This window comes from Pinus tabuliformis, chromosome J (genome assembly GCF_031772625.1).
Source record: "Pinus tabuliformis cultivar Carrire ecotype Pingquan chromosome J, CPIR1, whole genome shotgun sequence".
NCBI classification, from domain to species: Eukaryota; Viridiplantae; Streptophyta; class Pinopsida; order Pinales; family Pinaceae; genus Pinus; species Pinus tabuliformis.
This window is the reverse complement of record NC_142295.1, coordinates 1,329,285,026-1,329,298,976: the sequence shown is the minus strand read 5'-3', so window position 1 is coordinate 1,329,298,976 and position 13,951 is coordinate 1,329,285,026. Positions and strand designations below refer to the sequence as shown.

Sequence of the window (13,951 nt, the reverse complement as noted above, 5' to 3'; positions counted from 1 at the left end):
TTGTTGAACGGGGCGTTCTTTGTTCTGTCGGGCGCGGGCGCATCGTCCAGCTATGCGAAGGCTTCCAGCCTGTCAGTGAGGCCATCGTCTCTTGTGGCCTCCCTCACAGGGAACGCCGGCGTTCTGCCCTCCAACCTCGGCATCCATGAATACCTCCGCCCCTTCCTTGCAGGGAGGCCGATACGCAGGTGCTGACGTGTCGTAAAAAAGTCGTTTGCCTGAACAAATACGAAAACAAATTGTCCGCTCTATGTCCGCTAAGTCGTTTGCCTTAACAAATACAAAAACAAATTGCCCGCTCTATGCCCGACGCCAGGTGTCAGCCTTAGAATCAAAAGGACAACGAAAGTCTCTTTCAAAAGAAGGCCTATCAGCCTAATTAAACAATATACTTTGGGAAATCTCCAATAACAATATAAATAACTGTAGAAGTCTCTAAAAATTTTTTTAACCAAATACATTTTAATAGATTTTAAGATTATTTTTAACGCATCGACATGCTTAAAAAATTTCTTAACAAAAATGCATTTTAATGAATAACTTGGGAAATCTCAAAAGTTTTGTATTTGGACTTTAAGATTACTTTTAAAGCATCGACATACTTGATAAATTTCTTAACAAAAATACATTTTAATTCACCTTAAGGATTGCACACAAATTGACCTGCGTAAGTAACTTCTTAAACAGATACATTTTAATGCACCTCTAAAATTGCTTTCAAAGTAGCTTTTTGTGTCATTAACACCTTGTCTCAGTTAGCAGCAGTATCGTTTACATGTACCTTGTCAAAGTTGACAGCAATATTGTTTACATGTACCTTGTCAAAGTTGACAGCAGTATTGTTTGCATGGACCTTGTCAATGTTGACAGCAATATTGTTTACATGGATCTTGGTAACTATGAACATGTTTGTGAATCGCATCCATTGTGGATATGTATTTTTTTGTGTCAAAATTGTCTAAATAAAATTAAAACAGGTTTAGAGAGCTTGAAATAAGTATAATCTAAATATGTTATATTTTTATTTTCTGGGGTATTTTTTTTATGATATTTACTTACAGTTCAATTAAAATTTGATGGAATATAGATTTGAATTATTAAATTTATATGTATTAAATATTCTAAATATTTTTCCAGCACTTAGAATCTATTTATATATTAAAAATATATTTCAAATAATAAAAAGAGCAACCTCACCAAAAACATAAAACAAATAGACTTTACCCAAAAATATTCCAAAAAAACCTCAAATATTCCAGAGAATTCTGAGCATCTGGCATAGATTTGAAAAGAAATCTCACATTATGATATCCCATACCTCTATAAGCTTGGATAACACCTCAAATATTCCAAGTTCTCCTATGGAGAGGATTTTGAGCATCTTGCATATATTTAAAAAGCAGTCTCACATTATGATATCCCATACCTCTCTAAGCTTGCATAACAATATCCTTGTTATCCCAATTCAAGCTAAAAGTCCTTTTTCATTTAAAAGAGATTACCCTTTCTATCTGTGTGTTTGAACAGCTTTAACAGATAGATCTTCATCAAGCATACACTCAAATCTGCTACATCCTCCTCCATGATCATACAGACGGCTTCCTTGGAGTCTCCCCATCAAACTTAGACCAAAATCTTCTTCCTCAGGAGCTGGGTTGATATCCTTTTCCGACTTCCATTTTTCTTTGGCTTCAATCACCACCATGTATTCATCTTCAACACTCTGATTTCTTAAGAATTCATCCTAGAGCATATAGAGGTCTCCTGCTGCGAGGCCGTCCATTATTCCGCTGGAGTGGACCTAATTTCTCTGGGTTTCAATCATGCCTTGCTCCAAAGCAGTTGCAAATAAGTATCAAATAAGTATGCCCCTGCTTAAACGCAACCCGTTGGACCACAAGCCCCGTGGGTGCTCTCTCTAATTATCAAGCTCCTGGTTCGGAGAATATCGATGGGGTTAGACTGGGGTAGGCACGAATAGTTTGATGAGCTCCTTAGGATCGTTCATCCCTGTTGGAGTGATTTGATAATTATAAATATTTTTATTTTAACTTTTGGGAGGAGAGTTCCTTGGAGTGAATACAAAACCCAAGTACTCATTATCTAATTTACCAACAATTGGAAAGGAAACCATCTAATTTACCAACAATTGAAAAGGAACTATCTTTAATTATTGAAGTCTATCACATTCCCGCATGCTTGTTATGCAAGGAAGAAGAAATATTTCCTCTCTTATCTTATTTTGGCTTTATTTACCTTCCTGCTTGTCCTGCAAAGCAAGAAGAAATATTTCCTCTTTCATCTTAATTTGGCTTTATTTACCTTTCTTGATGAAAAGCAAATTCCTTAAACCCTTTCTAATGATAAAACTGAAAATTTCCCTTCATCAAAACTTTGTTTGTTATGTAATGTTTTTGAATCGATCTCATTTTAGATGCATCTTACAGACATTTGCATAAGACGCTCAAAGATGCACATGATAGTCATTAATGCATGTTTATACCAAAATTCGTATAATACATTACAACCCATAATATTTTGATTGTAATCCTCGTAAAATTTGCCAGTCATTAATGATTTAGAAACAAGAGGATCATCAGAAGCTAATGCCCAACTGAAGACCCAGAACAGAATGGATCAGAAAGAGTGTCATGATGCCACTTCCTAAGAACCCATGTACATTGCGAAGCCCAGGATTACCCTGCCATAAAAACAATCAAATAATTATTTTATTTGTTTGTTTTCGTTCGTTGAATAGTCCTAGAGGTATCAATTTCCAGCAGTGCACTTTATGAGGTTGCTTGATGAAATTTTGATTCCTACTGTAGATATATGTTTTAATATAGGGTAAATTCATGTAATCATAGATCCAAATGGTATATAATTCATGACTGCCTATATATTAATAAAATTTCAAAATCAAAGAAAGTTGTTAGATCTCATCAACTCATTGCAAAAGTGTAGAACCTAATCTGTTTGCTGTACATAAGCATAAATACAAGCCATATTTTTGTTATGAGAACTTACATCAAATAATGCTGGCAAAGCAGTCTGAATGGCAAGGAGAGTTAGACCTATTAAACCGGTCACTGCATGGGGGCTGCAAGAAGAAAATAGAATTAGCCTTTTGAAATACTAAATGATACAACTAAACTTAAGATCACAGATTTTTACCTCGTAGCTTAAGCTAGCTTGTTTCTTAATTTCTTAATTCAGTTAAAAGCATTTAGACATGGGGACTCCTACTGTATTAATTGCATCATGATGCCATGCCTCATTTCCACTAGAATGGAGTGCGATAATTACCTCTCCAATATAGGCTTGTCTGATGTGAGAAGAGAAGTGATTCCACCAGTGGCTCCAAGAGCAAAGAAGAAAAACATTCCACCCAGGAGTTTGGGATGTAGATCCTTCGCCTTAGCTTTCACTTCCTGGTTGTTCACAAGTTATTGAATTACTAATTTCTATTTCAATAACCTATCTAAGTGATTCCAAAGATGATTTAAGTCAGAACTAGAGAGCTTACCACATCGTCAGAAAGACGAATTTGCCATCCTAAATAAGAGCCATAGCCTCCCATGGCAAACAGAACCACAGCCTGCAAAGAACAAGAGTATTTATAAGGCAAACCATGGTAAGCCAACTTCGAAGGTCAAAAATGGAAATGTCACCTGCCTTTAGAGTTGAAGTTTGTATTATTGTGCAGTTCATGACCATGTACCTAGCTGGAGTCTGCAATATAATGTGGGTATGTGCTTGGATAACTTGAATGCGGTGTATCTTTTACATGAAGGTCCTTATTTTGCGAGCATAGCACAACTCGTTGGGATTGAGCAGGTCAAATGGCAATAGCTAACATTTCTTCCAAATTGTTTGTAGGTAGGTTTCTAATGCTTTCAAGCAAAGATATGATATGTTCTTGTTAGATTATTTTTAAGCCTTACAATCGTTAGCAGAACATTTATGGTTTTTATATCTATTCATGTAGGATACGAACCAAAAATGTGCAGTTAGGCCTTGAAAACTCCAGCTGACAGCATGGTAAAAATCTTCATTTCAGAAAACATGACTAATTTTGCATAAAAACAGAAAGAAAAGAAAAAACATACCATATTTCCTGGATGGCCCCAATGAACAAGCAAATCCGGTAAACTCCACGTTTTCACCAACTCCGCAAAAGGCCCAAAAACAGACCTTATAACCTCAGCTATAGGATCTTCGCTAAGGATGAAAAAACTAGAATTCTGACTAATTGAAAAATCAGTTGGTCTCAAAGAGATGCAAAAGATATCAAATGATCATCCAGCAACAAATGCTACTATAGGCTTCTATTTTTTTTCCTACAGTTAGTACATAATTGTGAGAAAAGCAATCTGAATTTTACAGTTGGAGCAGAAGAGATGTGTCCTGTGTGGTGGTTGTGGAATAAATTAAAATGAAAAAAAATAATATAAATCCATATTAACTCCGAAGTTTTTAAGAACTAAGAGGTTGATACCTGGTTATTCTTTGGTGCTTAATAAATGCAAGGTTAAGATGTATCTATGTTATCATAAAAACTCAACCTAAGAATTTCTTATGGACAAACAAATTTCTACTTGATTTTATTTAACTTCATTGGAGATGCATTAAGTGCTCCCACTTGACTATTTTAAGTTGATGGTAATTTTCCAATATCTCTCCCATTGAGCTGTTTTGGTCATTTGTAGACATCAATCAACAGAAATTCACTTGCTTTCATTCTGATACAACCACCATCTCAAATTTGAATATTCAGTACGGTCTTCCAACCTATATGAAGAAAAAGGATACCACCAGGTAGCGCTGCAAGTATGAGATAAGGCAAAGGGACAACTGAAAGCATCATGAATGTGTCATTCTGATTAGCCTTTCCCTCTATTGCATCAATACCAAGGTCCTCTTCCTCTCTTGATTTCTTCTGAGACGTCATGGTACCCAAAGACACGCACTCTACATCAGCTTTCCCAGAGCACTCTTTATCAATGGTCATTAATGGCTGACTTTCCCATCTTTGCAGGGCCTTACACTCTGTAAAAGACCTTGAAACCATCAGTAATGACACTAACTTAGTGGAGTGAACTATCAATGAAATCCCTACATCACAAAGTAACTATAAAAAGCATCTTCAGCATGATGTGTATCATCTTACTAGCATACCTCGTGGACATTCAATCCAATGACTTTTCGAGGATTACAGTAAAATTTCCTTTAGAAAACAGCCCAATACAGAGTACCCGTTTATCAGTAAGTTACAGAGTTGGGTATCCAGTCTGATTGGCATCATTAAAATTTAGCTGCTTCAAATGAATTAATTACTCAATGTCTTGCACTTGGCTCGTCCCAGTCAGGTTTTTACAGGTTGACCTAAGTAATTACATTAACTAGATAATGGGTATATGTTGTGCTTGAGGTGAGTACCACCTATATTAAATGGGCGTCCATTTTTGGTGATATTAATGAGGTTAACCTGAACACAACACTATATCATACCGCTGAAATCTGTTTACTTTATTTTGTTGGAAGAAAGAAATCAGCTACCTTTTTAGTCTGAGAGTTAGAACACAACACTATATCATACCGCTGAAATCTGTTTACTTTATTTTGTTGGTGGAAAGAAATCAGCTACTTTTTTAGTCTGAGGGTTAGAGTGACATTGCTGGTACCAAGTCAGTGAGTGACATTGTTGGTATCAAATCAGTTCACTGATATATTTAAAAATTCACAAATTTCAAAAGGAATATAACAACTCATAAACACAAAGTCATTACAACAATATTTATCTAAATATTATATTTATTAATAAAAATTTAAACCCAATAACAAAAATAACAACCATTCAGGTCAGCCACCCAAACTAACCCCAATTGACCACTGAAATCTCTCTACTATCCCAGCTAAACAGTGATTTGTTTATTAGCTAAACAGTAATTTGTTTATTTAAGAGTAGAGTTGAAAAGATGAAAGCATTTACTTACTTGATGCAAAAATTTTCCTGTTAGTTCCTTTGACAGTACACTGAGGGAATGTGTGGAGCCCTCTCAATCTCTTTTCCATGCAGATAACTAATGTCCCATTTTTAGTTGGGGGAGATGCGTGAGAGAACACAGTTTCAGTGCCGGGAAAGCGAAATTTGAGAGCGCAGTGGGCAGCCATTTATGGCAGTGAAGAAGAAATAGAATAGGAAGGTAGACAGATGGGGATGAATAATGGGTACACAACCTTTTCATTGGATCTCTTTATATAAATCTAAAGACAATGGGAACTGGACAGTGGGAGTGGAGAGAAAACGGCAGCGTGGCAGCCACGGAACCAAGCAAGCACTTATACAGAGTATATCCCTCCGTGCTTCATACATACTCCCGTGATTTTCTTCCAAAATCCCAGGTGACAAATTGGTAAGCTAAGCTACCAGTACTATCATATCCATGGTCCTCATCGGTGCCCTAAATACATCAATATTTTACTGTATTACATTATAATATTTTTGTGCATTATGTAGGTGAATGACATAACCAATGATCGTGGGTACCCTGAGAGGACGTGGTATGACCAGGATCGATGCGTATAGAGATTTTTAAATGTTTGAATTTAAAATAAAAAATGAAAAATGTAAATTAGTGTCTTTGCAGGTTATTCACAAAGCGAATGATAGTGTGTACCACGAGAGGACGTGGCACGGCCATGATAGGGGGATTATCTCATATTTTAAATTTACAGTTTATAATTTTTTTAAATTAGTGTAAATATTATAAATTTTTAATAAATAATATAATTTTCAATATATAGGGTGGGTATTATATTTTTATAATGGGTGCATCATAAGTTTTTAATTTTAATTCTAATCATTGTTTAGTTTAATTGATAAATGAAATGGTTTTTTTATGATAATTTTGTCCAAAATTCAAAAGAATTATAAGTTTAAGTTATTGATTTTGAGTAATTTGGGGAATTTTTAGGATGTGGAATTTATTTATGTTAACTAAGAAGAAATCACAATCTTGTTGGACATTGTATTGCCAAATTTTCACAAAAACATTATTTTTTCTATTAATTGTACTAGTTTCTTTGTCATACACAAAAATTTCAATGAAAATAATTATGATAACAAGAAGGCACTCAATATTTATTAGAGATAAAACTCATATTCTTTAAAGGATTTAAATAATGAATTAAATTGCTGTTAAATAAAGACAATATTGAAGACTTCCATCGTAATTTCACAACAACTTTCTTTTTTTCATTAATAAGTTCTCTACCAAGGTGACATGTGAAAATAAAATAGAATGGCCAAACCTTAGTATAAGAAAGACGGTAAAATTGCTAAAAAAAGTCATTAGGGATGCATCTAATGGGTCCTCAAATTTTGACAAGATAAATCAGTACAAAGTCCTAATTAAAAGGAAAAAATGAACTATACAAATGGGAAGCAAGATAAGCTTTTAATCCTAAGTTTCCTAAGAAATTTTATAGACCAATTCCAACTTGTAGAACTAAAGAAAACAATATGATTATTTTGAGGGGCTAGACTTCATATCTTGAATTTCTTTACAAATCCGCCAATATCATGGATAACATTCAAACCCTTTCTATAGAGGACAAAGTATTTTCTATATAAAACATAGAGTTTGGGGTTAAGCAACTCCAAAAGGGAAAGCTAAGAATATGGAAGGCTACCAAGCACAAATTTTAAAAATAAGAGGGCATATCCTCATTCATTGCATCCACAAGCTCTTTAGTTTAGCAATGAAGTAGTGTTTCCCTAAACCCTAGATACAGAGCCTCACTATTTATTTTTAAAAGTAGGGATAGAAATAAAATCTCTAATTGTAGGACCCTTATAATTATTCACTTTAGACAAGTTTATATTGAATTTTTTTGGAAAAGAAGATCAATGAATGTAAAGAAAACCATGAAAAAAAGCTAAAGACCATGTCGATTTATGAGCTATAATTCAACTGTGGACTACATTATTACACTTAGGATTATCACACAGGAGTGCCACAAAAAACCAATTTCTTATGTTGTTTGTTGGAATTTTTGAAATGTTTTTGACATAATGCCCAAAACTAACCTTTGGAACAGGTTATAGGAGTTAGAAGTTCCTTTCGAGTTGAGAGTTGTTATGTTAGATTGTAGGAGAATGTTATTGCCATGTTTGGGATCACTAAGGGTTGGTAAGAAGAAATTAATTGTAATATAGGAGTTATGCAAGGTTGTTCAATATCCCTTATCCTTTTTAGCATATACATTTACAAGTTGGAGGGTTGTTTGGAAGAAGAAAGTTGTCTCAGTCCGACTCTATTTGGTATAGTCATCACTGTTATATGGAAAATTCACTTATGTAGACAAAAATGAACTCCCTAGATCTAGTGGTCTGATCTAGAACAACAGAGGGAAAAAATATCTATGTTTTCCTTAGAGAAATTAGAATACAGAAAAGAGACCTACTTGGAATCTATAGTAAGTCCTCCTCTTCTCTTTGCTTGTAAGCTCCAACTCTAGCTCCACGCGCTATAAATGGAACTTGGACAATGACTAAAACAAGAAAAGGAACTACAATATCCACATAGAATAATCCAATATCTCTAATTAATGAGTCAACATGGCATTGAAATACATAAGCATCAGCATGACACAAGTACAAGAAAACATAGTGCTTTCTCTATTAATAAATAAAGGAGAGAGTTACAACCATATATAGAAGTTGACTTTGTAGATGTCTCCCCAATTGTCTTGTCCTTCCTTGCCACAAAGCAAACCTTCACACTCAACCCTAATTCATAAATGGATGATGATTCCTTAAGCTCAAAGCAGCAGCATGAGGGCACTAATAATCTCCAAAATCCAACCCAGACTCTATGGGAGGCAGTAAATTTATAGGGTGAAAGTGGTAGTTTAGGATTTACCAATCTAGGCTTGAGATCCACATATGAGGGAGGATAAGCTCTAGAGATAAGAGATAAGACTACCAGAGTAGGATTAGATAGGAATTCGAGATCTCTATCCATGGTAATTGTTAAAACCACCATGTAATCTTCTTGAAGAAGAAGATTCAAAAAAAAAATTAACTTTCCCAAAATTCTAGAACCATTGCACCTATAGAGTAGAGCAACTTATGTTGGTCAGCGCAGATGCTTAGTTATGCAGCATGCAACCATTGCAGGTGGACAAGCATGTAGTGTGCGTTGGGGCTAAAAACATGGTTTTTGAGCTAATTGACCTAGAAACTCAAACTTTTTGGAGAGATGATGCTTAGGGATTTGTAAAGGGATAATGACAAAGTGTTCAAGGATGTTGATTGATCCAGTTTTCAAGCCTTTTGAGCGGATGTGACAAAATGACTTGTAACAGATTGCCCCTTAAAGTACAAAATCAGAAGCAGTGGCTGAGGAATGAAGTGTTTTACCTTATCACAAGTCTAGATCAAGTACAGATTGGTCGAGATCATCATCTGTTACAATACATATTATCATCATGATATCATTGTTGAGTGAGACATACCCTACTTAACATATAAGCCAATATTACATGTACAATGATCAAGAGGTCTCATCCAATGATGATAGAGTGTGGACCCATACTTGGATGATTGTCTGAATGATAATAGCCATCATACTTTGTAATCTTGTATGAATCCTGAAATTGCAACCCGTATGGATGGAATTAGATCTGGGGTTTTCTACCTTGTCACTCAATAGTACGAGTCTAACCATGTGAATAAATGAGTTGGAGTCGAATATGGTAGACACCATCTGATTACCGATCAATGATGTATGTCATTAATAGATGCGAGAGAAACCACCAATAATGATAATGGCTCTAAAGGTACTATAGTATAATCTATGTGTTGTGAATGGATGAGTTGAAGTCAAACACCACATAAAATCTTTTGGTTGAAGGCCAATAATGAGGACATGTCACTAAGAGACAGGAAATTTTTTATTAATGTATGTAAGGTCCAACGTACCGAAGGGAGTTTCTAATCCAACTCCCTGGATAATGAGTTGATGTCAACAGGAAGCGACACATCGTAAGAGGGCCTTAATGTATCCCTCATCAATGACATGAAACAAGTATCGAGATTTGAGCCAGAATGATGTTGATGCAGAGTTGGTTCAGGAAGGGGAGACATGAACGAAGGCTTAAGAGTATTGTAGAAGATGTCAACTAAAGGAATTCTCTTGAACGTATCAACAACACTTTATGGAGTTTGCAACATTGACCCAAAATCGATTATGAAGGCTTTGGATATTGTGTGATTAACCAAAAAGGCAAGAAGATTCCCCAACCCAACATTCACGGAGATGAAGTGAAAGAGTATCATGTTCAAGAGTGATTCGCTGCCATTAATAGGTTAAGTACCCCATTTTCCTAATTTCCCCAACCATTTATGGTCAATACCTCTTTATTTTTTACAAGATTGAGGAGAATAACATATGCTTGATCTATAAGTTCATCCTTCAGATGAATCCTTCTGAGTATATTTAACGAACCATGAGAAGGAGTGGTTCGGTCCCATCATGTTCAATGAGTCCAACATTGTTTGATGATTGTATGAGTCCGGCGAAGGTGTAACTTGACTTCTTTTTCATATTCAGAGAATTTGAAAAGGAGGCGAAAAAGAAAACTCCAAAGGTTCATTTTCGCAAATTTAGTCTCTTGAGTCTGAAAAAGAAGAAAATGATACTCGGGAGAACTTTTTAGTCACATTAGCCTAAAGTATTCATTTTCCGTAAATAGTCTATCCCGATCTTAAAAAGGGTTAAAATTACACTGGACAAACTTCTTTTCATTTACTTTAATTAGTTCGAAAAGACAAGTTCTCAGCAATATTTTCATGTTTTGGGAGTCTGAAAAGAGTTGAAAGAGGACTCTAGGGGGTTCATTTTTTCATAAGTTTACAGAGCCCGAAAAAGTGATAAAAGTGTGTTCTTTCATCAAAATGACCTGTATTGAACTTAAAATTTATATCAGATCCTTCAATTAGCCTTTAACATGCTCAAAACACCACAAAAGATTAAAAATATATGCCATATGGTAAAATTAGGTCAAAAATATTAAAAATATATTAAAATAATAATTAAATTGACCATAAATAGGAAAAAGTAAAAACATTTTTTACCATTTTCATTTTACCTCTTGTGAGTGAGCTCTGAGTGCATTTTACCCTCAAACTTCAGCAGGTGATTGCAGCCAATCTGGTGGACCATTTCCAACATCGTTAGTTCCAAGTAGGAGATCTGTCCTTTCTATCTCTTTTCACAGTTTCCATTTTTCATTTCATGCATTTTTTTGAGAGTTCTTAGCATTTTAGGGTCTACATTTTTGCCTTAGACCCATCGCACCCTATCTGTATCGAAAGTTGTGTTGGGTCTACCTGATTCATACTAGGAAGAGTGGACCAGTGCCCTTGCCAAGAAGGCAAAGTGATCTTGATCAATTTGTTCTTGATCCGAACTTGTCATAAGGTAAAGCACTTCAGTCCTAAACCACTACTTTTTACTTTGTACTTTAGGAGGAAATTTGTTACATGTCAATTTTTCACATCCACTCAAAAGGCCTGAAAATTGGATCAATCAACATCCTTGAATAGTTTGTCATTATCCCTTTACAAATCCCTAAGCATCATCTCTCCAAAAATTCTAAGTTTCTAGGTCAATTAGCTAAAAAACCATGTTTTTAGCCCCAACACACCCTGCATGCCTATCCACCTGCAACGATTGCAAGTTGCATTACTGAGCATCTGCACTGACCAACACAATTTGTTCTACTCTTCAGGTGCAATGGTTCTAGAATTTCAAGAAAATAAAAATAAAAATAAAAAATGAATCTTCTTCTTCCAGAAGCTTTTAAGGTGGTTTTAACCATTTGTCATGGATAGAGATCTCGAATTCCTATCTGATCCTACTCTAGTGGCCGTATCTCTTATCCCTAGAGCTTATCCTCCCTCATATGTGGATTTCAAGCTTAGATTGGTAAATCCTAAACTACCACTTTCACCTTATAAGTTTACTGCCTCCCATAAAGTTTGGGTTAGCTTTTGGAGATTGTCAGTGCCCTCATGTTGTCGCTTTGAGCTTAAGTATTCATCATCCATTTATGCATGAGGGTTGAGTGTGAAGGGTTTTAGGCCTTTTGAGCGGATGTGAAAAAATGACCTGTAACAATCCCGCTCCTTCTTTATGCTAGTGATAATATTCTTATGATGAGAAGTCCCTATAATCTTGACAAGCAACTAAAAATTCTCAAGGATTTTTGTCTTAGCATAGGTATGACTATTAACGTTGACAAAACAAATTTTATGATAATTAAATCCAAAAAGATCACTTACACTAATTTCATGTATGACAATAACAACTTAGAGGAAGTGACTTCATAGAAATATCTTGGAATTTATCTTCATCACAAGTTCATTTGATATTATAGCATTGCAAAAAGATTAGTGTGGAAATCTTATTATGGGTTTGAAAACAATTGTAAATAAATGTACCTTTAGCTATGGGATAAGAAGAAACTCCTCTTTGAGACACTTGCCACTTTTGTTATCTTACATGGTTATGAAGTTTAAGGTCATAATGTCTCTAGAGAGTTATGGAGAAAGATTGAACAAATGCAAAAGGGTTTTATAACTTGTAATCTTATAATCAAAGGCAATGTGCCATATCTTATTATCGTCATAGAAGTGAGTATTTCTCCCATTGAGAGCATGACTTTCACTAGGTACCTAATGTACAAGACCAAGGTAAACAACGTGGAAGACAAGGGCTTCCTAAGATTGCTTCAAAGTCCATTCAAAATCACTTGCAGATCAAATGGGATTTGCATAAAGATGCTAAGTCTTAACTAAATCATTCGATAATAAAGGAAGAAGTCATTTTATAGAATAACAATAATACTAAGCATATTACTACATCTAATTTTGAGGAATAATAATGTGATAAATAATTAAAGGATAAGAGAAACTTAAGATACTATAAGGAGGTGATCAATCTTTATATATATGGTCAAAAGTATCTCTTTGTTTCAACTTGTAAAGAAGAAAATCAACAACAATAAGAACAAATTCTCACGAGCTCCATAGTGAAACAATATATTGGACAATTGCTAAAACATCATGGGTTGAAAGAATTTGTTATCTTTGTGACACTAAGAAGGGTGAAATAAAAATCATGTTTACTTAGATTGTCATGTGTACACCCACATTAAATCACACTTTCTAAATATTTGTTAGGATGCTAACCTTTTCACTCATCAAAACTATGGTGATTTAGGAACACTTATCTTAAATATTTTCAAGCACATAGATATTTTTTTGTGACTGGCAAAATTAAAAATTGGGCCTAGCTCATATTCATGTGACATCGGGTCAATTTCGACTGCTACCACTATAACCTCTAGGTGTATCCACATGGCCTCACACATGGTAAACATGCTAGTCAAGGTTTGATCTAGTGACATTGAAAGGAGTGCCTTAATTGTGCGCCTTATCACTAACTAAACTGCATCTCGAGGGATTCATGCATATAAATATAATTCTAAGAAACACAAGTAATGTTCTTACCTTCTTAAGGTATGATAAACCATATTTAGTCTCAATTAGCATTAACCATCATCGACATTATCATCTTTAAATTAGGATGGATGTTAATTTTGATCAAAATTCACTAACTATTGAATAGTCATTGTTTTTTACATTCTCAATGGTTATCAATTGTTTTGGTGTGATGTTAGTAAATCCATTACTTAGATGATGCTCACATAATCCTAGTCACATATTTACATATTTTTCATTTAATGAAAGCTTGGGTACGTATCTTCATGAATCTTTACATGAATCCATGTGTTATAAGCATTGCAGTCAATTGGACTATGCCATTTATCATTTATGCTTAATATAGTTGGTTCCTACACTTTATCATAATGAGTAGTT

At 34.7% G+C, this 13,951-nt stretch overlaps 1 protein-coding gene across 1 annotated transcript; it reads right to left on the bottom strand.

The window, feature by feature from the left end:
• Nucleotides 1–2,480: 2,480 nt before the first annotated feature.
• On the bottom strand, nt 2,481–6,463 carry LOC149232217 (uncharacterized). Its single transcript, XM_089379379.1, has 7 exons — nt 5,997–6,463; nt 4,813–5,049; nt 4,110–4,207; nt 3,527–3,598; nt 3,307–3,431; nt 3,028–3,100; nt 2,481–2,701 (listed from the first exon to the last, which is right to left on the bottom strand). The coding sequence occupies exons 1-7, from the start codon at nt 6,172–6,174 to the stop codon at nt 2,597–2,599; spliced, it is 888 nt and encodes a 295-aa protein (XP_089235505.1). The 5' UTR covers nt 6,175–6,463; the 3' UTR covers nt 2,481–2,596.
• Between the last annotated feature and the right edge of the window lie 7,488 nt (nt 6,464–13,951).